Source organism: Nannospalax galili, unplaced genomic scaffold (genome assembly GCF_000622305.1).
Source record: "Nannospalax galili isolate Female #2095 unplaced genomic scaffold, S.galili_v1.0 scaffold762, whole genome shotgun sequence".
Lineage (NCBI taxonomy): Eukaryota > Metazoa > Chordata > Mammalia > Rodentia > Spalacidae > Nannospalax > Nannospalax galili.
The window spans coordinates 195022-206309 of NW_008350126.1; the positions used below are offsets into that span (position 1 = coordinate 195022).

The following is an 11288-nucleotide window of genomic DNA, read 5'->3' on the forward strand; positions in this document are numbered from 1 at the left end:
GGCATCCCCTCAACCAAATGCACCGACCACTCTGGCACTAATGAATGTGGCACAGGCAGCCCCAGTAGGTTTCCTGTCTGCCCCACCTGCCCTACCAGCTTCTACCTGCCCATCTCCCACCCACCTGTCCAGGTGGAGTTTCTGGGCTAGAGTTCGCCAGTCGGCACCCCGGCTGCAGGGTGGGTCCAAGCTGGTAATGATCTTCTGCCGAATGAGGAAGGGGATCTTGAAGGCACTGGGGCCCACCAGGGCCGGGACCCCCCCTTCACTCTCCAGAGCCAGCAGCTCAGCAAACCTCGTGTCCTGGAGGGTAGAAGACATGTAGGAGGTGCCAGTTAGAACTCTGCCCACTTGCTGCCTCTATTGGGACAGCTTCCAGACCATCCCAAACAGTGGGGGCAGCAGGGGCACTGTGACTTCTCAGGCTTCTCCCTTACACATCAGGGCCCTGCTCTTTGGGTCTCAGAGGGGCAGTGATCTGCCTTAAGTCACAGTCAGTGTCAGAGGAAGACTCTGGTCTCACCCCCTCCCTCTCCACCTCTCACTCTCTCTGTTGACCATTCAGTGCTCATTGCTCTTTTATCACTGCCTGCCTGTCCCCCCAAGCCCCACTCCCCAGTTCCTGCTGCTAAAAAGTGCCCTTTCCTATCCTACTGCTTGTCAAACTCTCCTGCTCATCCTTTGGGCCCAGGGCAAAGTCTCTCCTTGGGAAGGCCCTGGAGGGCCCCAAGCCAACTCTGCCTCCTCCTTCCTGTGCTCCCTCAGCCTGCTTGTTCCCCTTCTCATGTCTCATTTGCATCTGCCCCCCCGTCTCCAGAAACTTGGAAAAAGCTACCTAGTGGTTTCTAGAAGGAAGAGTAGATGAGGCTGCTGGCAGCTTGGTAGCTAGACCCAGGGGTTGGAGCATTTCTGGGATGGTTGGTGGAGGAAGCACATCAACTTCTTGCCCACCTTGGTGATGTTGAAGTTGATGTTGAAGCTCTGCCCATCACCCTCCACCTGCCACACCCACACCTTGCAGGCCAGGTCACTGGTGCTAGGGCTGATACGCTCCAAGGTGAAGGTACAGTGCAGGTACTGTTGAGTGCCATTCCAGATATGATAAAAGGGGATCTCCTGGGGAGGGGGATAAAGAGGCGGCATCAAGTGTGCCCATCACCAGCCCCTGGAGCCCTGGCAATGGGTCTGGGCCTCACCTGGTAGCTAACAAGGAGCTTGCTCTTCCACAGGGAGCTGGGCACATCGTGGATGGACAGACGTAGGTTATGGTAACTGTCTTTGAAGTGTAGGACACGAGGTTCCTGGATCAGTTGTCCACCCAGCTGCTTCTCCAGCTGTACCACTTCCTGTAGTGCCCAGATGGTCAGCAAGACCTGGGGGTGGGAGTGTCCCTCCCTGCTGCCCCCAAGACAAGAGGGTCTCCATGCTAGGGGTAGGTAGTCAGCCAGCAGGACTGTGTGTGTGGCAGTACCTTGAGTGCATCGTGAGTGTCATGTAGACAGTACACACGGATGTTGTACTCCAGAGAGGTACAGGCCACAGGAGCAAACAGCAGGAGCTTGAGGCGCTTGGTGGCAGCCACGCTGAGGGCCTCTCCCACCAGGGCAAAGCGGCCTAGCTGCTCGGTGAAGACATAGCAGGCACCGGCCTCCAGCTGGCAGTAGTAGAGATGGGAGGGGGCATCTTCTCCAAGGTGCAGCACATCCTGTGGGCAGGGCCTAATGGGTCAACTCCTGACCAGCATAGGAGTCTTCACGGCCTTTGGGCCAATCTTCATTCAGAGAGTGGCCAAAGCCAGGACAGGGGTTGGGCTGTGGCTCAGGACCACATGGCTGCTAAAAGCTAAGACGAAAGAGTAGGAGGGGTGGGTCCCACTCTGAGGCTAGTGCTTCGGTTGGATGGTGTTGGGTGCCGTTCCCTACTCACCTCCCAACTGCCCTCACAGGACTGCTTTTTGAGGCGCAGGCTCCAGCTGTCAGGGCTGGGCTCTCCACAGTGGTCCATGGCAAGGATGACTGGCCGGGTGAGCAGAACTCCCGGGGGCCCACAGCTAACGATGGGACTCAGCAGGGTCTGACAGCCAGCTAGGGGCAACCTCAAGTGGGGAAATACGGGTGGGGAGGGAAAGGTGTCAGTGGTTTGTCCTAAGAACTGGAGGGCTAGTAGCTGGACCTTGGGCAGGGCAGCTGGCACCCCAGGATAAGGAACTGCAGAGCACAGTGAGATTAGGTAGGGCTCAACTCCTGTCCTCCCTCCCAGGCCAGAGCAGGCACGACAGTACTAGGCAAGGGGTGTTCCAGTGACACAAGGCAGCAGGTGGGTGCCCTCCCGGCCCCACAGCAGGTCCTGGGCCCACACCTCACATCCTCTGGCTTGTGCAGCGTGAGGTAGATCTCGTAGATCTTTCCTCTGGGAATTGCGTCTGGGGGGATGAGGAGGCTGATTCCTGTTGACAGCAGATGGGACAGAGTTTATCACTGCAGACACCTAATACCCTATGAACCAGCCAGATCCTTGAATTTTCCCTTGGTCAGCCTAGTCTAGGGACAGATTTGCTGCAAGGACTACCATACTGCTCCACCACCCACATGGGGCATGAGGCTAAGTCAGGGAGACTCTTAAGAACTGCTGAGGTAACTCAGTTGAAAAGAAAACATGTTTAGTTAGCCCCACACAGAAAACTATAGAACAGAAGGTGCCCATTGTGCTGTCCCTACCTCTCCTGTTACCCAAATGCCCTAGTTTGTTTCTTCATTGCTGTGACAAAATATGCTGACCAATACTAACTTGGGGAGGAAAAGGTTTATTTGGCTTACATCTCCCAGGTCACAGTTCATCAGGGAGCCCAAGGTAGGAACTCAGGGCAGGAACCTGGAGGCAGGAGCTAGAGCACAGGCCATGGAGGAACACTGCTCACTGGCTTGCTCCGCTGGCCCCTGCTCAGCCTGCTTTCTTATGCAACATAGGCCCACCTGCCCAGGGATGGTAACACCCACAGTGGGCTGGGCCCTCTCATGTCACTCAACAATCAAGAAGATGCCCCGTGAACATGGCCACAGGCCAGTCCAATGAAGGCAGTTGCCCAATTGAGGCTCCTTCAACCCAGGTGTGTCAAGTTGACACTAAAGCTATCCAGCACACCAAATGACAGTATTTCGGACAAGGGCACTTTCTGCTTAAAACCTTCCTTGCCTATCAGGCCTGCCATTTAAGGCTCTTTATGTCTGGTCCACAGTCATTCTAGCAGTACCTTAGCCCTACCTGCGCTATACTCATCAGTTTCAAAACCACTGTCCTCCAGCCCTGCTCAAGTTTTCCACTCTCTATTAGTCCTGCCCCATCTTCAGACTATTTCCTACTACTGTCTCTGTCCTTGAGGGTGGAGATGGGTCTGTAACAGCCCTCAAGGTTTGGGATCCATGGCCCAGATGCCCTCCCATCCCACTGATGGTGTGTCTGCTCCAGTATCTTTCGGGAAGTTATCAGGGTGTGTGGAAAGGGGAGAGGTTCAGGGTGGATACAGCAAGGACAGGGGCTGGGGAATTGTGGAAGGCAAGGTGAGACCCTGATCCAAGGACAGGATGCCCCTACATCTGGAAAGGTCTCCTAGATAGCACAGGAAAAAGGGAAACACTCTAGATTTTATCCCGAAAGCACATAGATGCAGCTTTTCAGTGTAGGTGAGCTGGAATACCAGGACAGTCAAGTGCTATGTAAGGACATACAACAAACTAAATACATGATGGTAGTCCCATAAGATTATATGGCCTACAGAATCATACTTGCTAGGTTTTTGAAAGTACTCTATGATATTCACACAATGAGGAAATCATCTATCTGTGTTCTGTCATTAAGTAACACATGACTGTTTCACAGAACGCTTAAGTCTAGAAGATAGAATCTATTCATCACATTGTTCTAGCTACTCTTTCCCTCACTAGCCTGGGACGCTTCTAGAACCTGTTGTTGCTAATGTTGGTGATAGTCACAGGCATCCTGGTGTGAATGCTGGTACACACATCCTGGTGTGAATGGGGGAGGTACACACACTTGTGTGCTCATTCAGTGAATACTCATGCTGGGAACTCAGGAAGGTGAGGGGAAACAAGGGGCTAGCTCTCAGGAAGCTCTCAGCCCAGCATGGAGGGAGACAAGAAAACCACAGTAAGGCATGCAGGGGAGAAGGGGCAGTTTCCCACACTGCCAGGGGCCACTGCACCCACTGTCTACCTGCCTTTTAGAGCCGACAGGTACCATCTCACCTCATTGCCCCACAAGGATTTATCCCACCATCCTGAGGAGTATGTGAGGCACAGATAGCAACAGCAGATGAGCCAGTAGAAGAGGCAGAGGGACCCATATGTGCAAGGGGCAGCGTGGTGTGTTTGGGTGCTGAGTCTGTAATGGCTGTCACATATAGAAGTACATGCAGGAGGGGAGAATACATCGCAGTTGACCAGTGGAGGACAGACCATAACAGTTGACCAGTGGAGGATAGATTATAACAACCTTGACATGAGGGCTTTGTAGGGACCAGCAGGGAGCCCTAAAAGGAGTCTGAGCAACTCTAGATTCATTCAGTGAATGTTTAGGGGTTAGGATGAGATAAGGAGTGTGATAGCCTGGGCTATGTAAAGCAGTGGGGCAAGATGGGAGGCAGGAGCTATTGGGAAGGGAGTATACATGGAACAGTATGTGACTAAGGCTGGCATGATAATGATGGGTAAAGGAGAAAAAGCAGGAGACCAAGGTGACTCCCTGGCTGGTTTCTGGCTTAAGCAACTAGACTATGCTGCCTATGAGCCAGGGAAAGCCAGGGAGGAGATGGCTGTGGGAGAGGGTGGGAGACAATTCTGTTTTAGGCACAGAGAGTCTGAGGTGCTGTGAGACATCCAGATGGAGCTGCCCAAGAGGCAGCTTGGGTGTAGGGTTCTAATGCCTAGGAGGATGAGGGGCTGGGATGGAGGAATGAGTGATCATCATAGAAGCAATGATTAAAGCCATGGAGTGGGTGAGATCACTTGGGGAGAATGGCACAGGGAGGGAACTCTAAGAAATGCTTGTAATTAGGCCCTGGGAACAGCCGGAGAAGGGCAAGAAAATCAGGGGTACATGGGGTCACCTAAACAGAGGGAACAGAATTTCAGGGTAGAGTGGTCAGCCTCATCAGAGGTTACGGCAATTTCTCCAAGGATGGTCTTAGGATGGTCCATGGATTCTCTAACAAGATGGCTCAGGGACCCTGTCTGAGGCATGTCTATGAAGTGATGGATGGAATCCAGGATGCAGTGGGGGTTCCATGGAGTGCTCTGCTGTATTGGTCTGCTGTTTTATCATTTGTTCTGTGAGCTTCTTGGGGATGGTGTTTGCCTCACCCCTGAGTCCAGGGCCCAACACAGAGCCTAGCACATGTAAGGTTGGCTATCTGATAAATGAATGGACAATACTCTTATGTCCACAGCAACAAGGTGACATCATTCATGGCTTCACTGCAGCTCCAACTAGATTCTCTTTAGAACCATTTCCTTTCCAGCTGGCTGGGCTTGGTCATTCCATAGTGAGGCTGAGCTACCCATGAGGAACATTTGAGCAGTCTTAGCCTTCTCTGGGAGGGAAGTGAGACTAGTTTTGCCCCTCGTGCTTTCTATGGAACTCTGGAGATCGTCTTACCTGTATTAGGAATCATCAGCCGGCCCCCGAGGAAGTTGAAGGTCCCATAGGCCATGTTGCCAGTGCCACGGGGTAGGGAACGAAAGTAGTTTTGGGTGGAGAGGCGGGAGACGAAGTCTTCAGCCTCAGAGGTGGGCGAGCTGTGGTGCAGGGTGTGGCGGCCACCACCCAGTGGGCTAAGCAGGTGGCCATTGGAGAGCTGGAACTTGGGGCTGGGCCCATCCTGCCGAGGACACAGACTGCCCTGGTAGGTGGTGGTGGTGGTGCTGAGGTCTGGCTGGATGGTGAGCAGATGGGGATTGTCTATAAAATAAAGATAAACTCAAGGAGTGGTTCTGAAGGATCCCCTCTTCAATGGCCATTGCCTCAGGAACTTGGGCAGGAGTGCAGGGGGCAGGCGCCACCTTACCTGCTTTGCTGGGCTTGATGCTGACAGGCTGGAAGCCCGAGGTAAGGATGGATGAGTCAGCCACATCAGAGTCCAGTCCTTCTTTCTTACGGCAATAAATGAGGATGAGGACAAGCAGCAGCAAGATGAGGCACACAGCCACAGCAACAAGGCCAACATAAAGGGCCACATCCTCAGGGCCAGAAGTGGCTGCAAGAGGAAATGTGGCAGTGAGAGCAGCAGGAGTGCAGAGGCTGTGAAGAAAGGGCGGGGGGTCTATACCTCAGGAGAATGAGGTTTCCGATCCTAGGCCTCAGCACTCACTGAGCAGTGGACACGAAACAGGGAGCATGGTACGTGTGTGTGTGTATGTGTGTGTGTGTGTGTGTATTCTAGCCCTGGACTTACCACTACCTCACTTGTGACTGAGCAACCCATCTCCTTCACAGGTACAAGATTTGGCTTGAGCTTGCCAGGGGAGTGGAGAAGGGGAAAAGCGACTTTCTTGGGTTGAGTGACTGACCTATGTTTGCTTCCTAGGCTGGGGATCGGGGTGACTGACACTGGGGTAAACCTCTGGGATTCCCAAAGTATGGCGCTATAGTTGGAATGTTCCCCCTTAAGGATTCCTGTTGTAGGCTTGGTCCCCAGTGTGGCACTGTGAAAGGCAGTGGGACCTTTTAAGCGGTGGAGCCTAGTGGGAGGTCATTAGATCTCTGAGTGCTGTTCTCAGAAGGGATTAAGGTAGTTCCTGTGGGACCCTGCTAGTTCTTGTGAGAGTTGTTATAAAAGAATTAGTTTCTCCCTGGTCGATCTGTCCATCTGTCTGTATGTCTGTCTGTCTCTGGCTTCCTGCCATGTGATCTTTTGTATGCACTCCTGACATGGTGCCATCTGCCATTAAGTAATGTAGTGAAGTGGGGGGCCCTTGCCAAAGCCAGCATCAAGCTATTTGGATTTTTAGGCTCTAAAACACTAAGCTAAATAAATGTCTTTTCTTTATAAAACACCCAGTTTTAGGTATTTCATTATAATAATGGCAAATAGACAAATACACAGGTGACCTGCTTCTTCTGTGGTTCCGGGTCAGTTCCTGGGCTCTATGTATGTTTGCTATCAGGCCTGAAACTGGGCAGGGGAAGGGGATACCAACTGTTTGGAGGAAGCTCTATTGATTTTGGAAAAGTTTTGCATAATGGAAGAAATGTCCATCAGAAAGGAACTGACACAGATAATTAGGTTTTTAATTGAAAGAATAGGGGAGGGTGTATTCTAGAGAAAAAAAAATCTAACAAAGATCTTTAATTGTTAGTTATGGCCTTGTAACTAACAGGCCTTGCAAACCCAGCATTCTCACAGGACTTGTGTGTACGCTTGGGGAATGGGATCATTGTGAGGCTACGGAAGAGCAGAAGGGTGTATATGTGTCAAGGTTTACATTTGTGCATGTCTTAGAAGGTATGGGTGGTAGTGAGACTATGTGGGCACAGGGGTAGGTGTGTTAGAGATGAGGGAACCCCTGTGGTTCCAAGCTTTGGAGAGACACTGCCTGCCTTAACTACCACTTTCAGGGCTAGACAGAGCCAATCCTGGTAAAAAAGAAGTGGGCCCTGGGGCAGAGAGGACTCACTGTGCATGCAGAGGTCACTGGTACAGTTGCGAGTATCCAGGTCAGCGCCCCGGCACTCCTCACCTCCATTGCGAGGCGCTGGGTCAGAGCACTCACGGCTCCGCCAGTGGGTGCAGTCGAGCCCACAGGCTGACCATTTGCTCCATGAGCTCCAGCTCCCATCCACTAGACAAGGGAGACAGAGGCAGAGAGGAGACACACAGTCAGCTTAGGTAGCTGGCCCAGGTGGCCTGCCAGCATGGCCCACTGGGCATCTGGACCAGGTAGAACAAGTTGGCCCAGACTTGAGTGCAATGCCAGGGCCAGGCCCTCCAATCTGTAGGCCGTTGAGTGTCCAGCTAGCCTTGATGATACATGCTAATGACAGGGAGGCGCGATGATGCCAGGGGCTGCTGGCTCTCCCTAACCAGGGAGGCTGTCCGGGTCCTGAGGCAGTAAGGGCTCTTAGTCACATGATGGCCCTTCTGGTCCCAGGCACAGGTGGATTGTGCAGCCCCAGGCTAAGCCTAGCCCCTGTCCTCAGATTACATCTTAGACTCTATATTGAGCCCAGGCCTGGACACAAACTGAGCCCTGTCTCTGACCACACTGCACCCTGATCCCCACCTCAGACTGAGCCTGGCCCTGTGTGGCAGGCGGGTGGGATGGAGCCATGGGGGGGCAGGCTGGTGGGTGCGATGGAGCCAGGCCACGGAGATGGCGTGGTGAGGAGCGATGCAGGAGGCGGTGGCCGCTGGTACCTGGGCACAGGGTGGCGCAGGCTGTTTTCTGGACATTCTGCCCCTCACAGAAGGCGCCCCCGTTGAGAGGTGCCGGGTTGGTGCAGCTCCGGCTCCGTTTCTGCCAGCCACGCCCACAGCTGGCGCTGCAGACGGACCAGTCAGTCCACGTCGACCACCCACCGTTCACTGGCCGGACAAAGAAGGACTGGGGTCAGGGAGCGGGGGCTTCCTCTGACATGATGGTCGAAGGGATGGGGCAGGAGGGCAAAGGCTGCTGCTGTATTGGGAAAAGCCCTGTAGGGAGGCCAAGCCTGTGCTTGCTGGCCTCAGAGCCACTTTCAGAGTCCACCCTTCTCTTAGTAGGTGTCAGGGCAGCCAGGTTAAACTGCAGCTCATGGGGTACCTCCAGTTGGAACCCAGCTTTGCACAGGGCAGCTTCTGTAGTGCCTCCTCTGCCTGCTTCTGGGGGTCCCAGATTACTTGGCTCAACTTCCCATTCTAGGGACTAAGAAGCACAAGGGTGATCTGCTGCCTTCCTCAGAGCCTCGTCTTGTCTCTTCATCTCCTGCACTATGCTCCCAACTTACAAGTGACCACCAACCTGTCCCACCCCTCTGCCCAGACGTAACGCTCACCTCTTTCCCAGTCAGGCCACTGTCTGGTCAGCCTGGCCCTTGCTCCATGCCTCTTTCCATCCTACTAGCCACATACCACTTCCCTGATGGCAACTCAGTACCTCTTCCTATGTCTGGGGAGCCCAGGACCCACCATAAACAATGACAGCAGCAGAGGCACTGCGGCGACGAGCTACAATGTTCTTGGCCACGCAGGTGTAGTTGGCCGTGTCAGCCAGGCGGGCCTGTCGCACCACCAGGCTGTGCTCCCGGGTGATGTACACATTGGGATCCAGGGAGGGGTCCACCAGGTCCTCATTCCGGAGCCACTCCACCTAGGAGGAGAAGCCATGCCACTACATGGCTGGCCCATGCTGGCCTGACCAGGGCACTGAGTGACTCCTGGGAAGGGGACAGCCAGGAGCTTAAGCAGGTGGGACCAGAGGCCTGGGAGCCCTGCCCACCTATAGAGTGGGTATTGGCGCCCCACTCACCTCAGCTGGGGGAATGCCCTCTGGTGGGCGGCAAGGCAGCACAATGCCCTGCTCTAGTGACACCTCCTTGGCCAGTGGCTCCTGCTCGAAGTTCTTGCGCAAATCTGGAGGATAAATAGCAATATCTTTAAGTACCTGGCTCAGCCTGGCTGGCTCTTGGCTGTTGGTCCTGCAATAACTATGGTACATAACTGGAAGAAGTGCCAAGTGCCCAGAGGGACAACAGGAAAATTGATTAATGTCCCCAGGTGCTTCCTCTACCCATCAAGGCAAGACCATGAGGTTTTCTTATCAGACCCTCTCCTCCAGAAAGCCTGCTGTCCCCTCTTTGGGTGACACCCTCTAGTAACCGTTCCCATATACCAAAAGCCTGACCCAGAACTCACAAGCAATACGGATGTAGGCCTTCTGACTCTTGGTGGTACCCGAGGAGCTCCATGCCACACACTGGCACCAGTATTCCTCCAGCCCGAACACCTTCTCAACCTGCTGCCTTGAGACATTGATGCGGACCTCCATGGCTGGCAGTCCTGCTGGGGTGCAGGGGCTACACTGAGCCTCCTTGTCTCAGATAATTGATACCCTGCACCACCCACAGCAGGTTATAGACATTGTGGGCCCTCTTCAGTCTGGAGAAAACTTTGGATGACCAACGGGAATGTTGACCTATCTCCTGGACACCGGGGATATAGTTTCTAGCGCTTCCATTCATTCAACTTTGTGATGTGAGGCCTGTCTCTCTCAATTCACTGGTAGAAATGTCCCTAAAGGGGCTCCTCATGGAGTTTGGGGGCATGAGCAAGGGGCCCAGGCAGGAAGGATAGGACAGACAGATTGAGCTCTGGATCCTTTGCAGGTACCAGAGGGTCAAGAAGAGTCTGCTCACCTTCCTGGAGGCTGGTAGGTAGATCTGACAGGTGATAATGTAACTGCTATTATCATTACAGCTGCTATGCGGGAAGGTAATAGACTCCTGGGACTCAGGGCTTCCTATATGCCAGGGGTGGTATCTCACACTTCCCTGGCATTATGCTCCATGGAGTTGCTCCCTCTCTGGGTAAGGAAGAGGGCACAGAACACTCAATTTGCCATAAGTACCAAGGCTGTCTGAATCCAGTGTGTCTGGGGTTTTGCAGTTTCATGGGGGTGGTCTTGTGGTACTCATCTCATAGGGGTAAACAGTGCAAGAAGGTGAGAGGCAGAGAAGCTGGTCGGTGGATGGGGGGGGGGGTTGTCTGGGATCTGCTCAGCCCAAAGGAGTATGCTGGGGGAAACTCTTCTCCCACCTTTTGCCATACCCAGGACTAGACAGTGGGCTGCATTGGGAGGGCCCTGGCCCCTCTGACAACCCAGCAGGGAATGCCAGTCTTCCACCCCTCCCTGGTATGCAGCCAAAACCAGTGTCCCCAGGAGTGAGAAAAGACTGTTTCAAATTTCTCCTCCTCCTGACCCCAATTTCCCTTGGGTCACTGGCTTATCAGAAAGAGGGAGAAAGGCCAGCCGCCAATGTGTTTCCATTGTTAACAGAGAAATTCAATTAGGACTGCATTGCAGGAGGAACAGTGAGCCCAGCTGAGCCAGCCAGGCTGGGAGACTGTTTTCCCTCTTCATTTCTCTAACATGTCCCTCTCTGAACTCTCCCAGACCCCTCCTCATGGATTCTCTTCAGCTACAACACTGGGTCCCCAGATGTTTCTATCACTTGCCCCTGTCCCCTGGTTGGTTCTTATGTGTGTGTGTGTGTGTGTGTGTGTGTGTGTGTGTGTGTGT

At 53.6% G+C, this 11288-nt stretch overlaps 1 protein-coding gene across 4 annotated transcripts in view; it reads right to left on the bottom strand.

Moving 5' to 3' along the window:
* Unc5a (unc-5 netrin receptor A) overlaps positions 1–11288 on the bottom strand; it is a 61119-nt gene that overhangs the window by 1278 nt on the left and 48553 nt on the right. The window contains exons 3-15 of one of the 4 annotated variants that reach the window (XM_008847302.2): positions 9905–10048; positions 9519–9622; positions 9179–9359; positions 8429–8596; positions 7689–7853; positions 6080–6268; positions 5671–5973; positions 2359–2446; positions 1927–2095; positions 1472–1705; positions 1197–1346; positions 952–1116; positions 125–303 (exon numbers count right to left, since the gene is read on the bottom strand). In XM_008847302.2, the coding sequence (XP_008845524.1) occupies positions 125–303; positions 952–1116; positions 1197–1346; positions 1472–1705; positions 1927–2095; positions 2359–2446; positions 5671–5973; positions 6080–6268; positions 7689–7853; positions 8429–8596; positions 9179–9359; positions 9519–9622; positions 9905–10048 (2239 nt within the window). Of the gene's footprint in view, positions 1–124; positions 304–951; positions 1117–1196; positions 1347–1471; positions 1706–1926; positions 2096–2358; positions 2447–5670; positions 5974–6079; positions 6269–7688; positions 7854–8428; positions 8597–9178; positions 9360–9518; positions 9623–9904; positions 10052–11288 lie in introns of all 4 variants that reach the window. The other 3 variants (XM_008847301.2, XM_008847305.1, XM_008847304.2) reach the window with 3 other exon arrangements.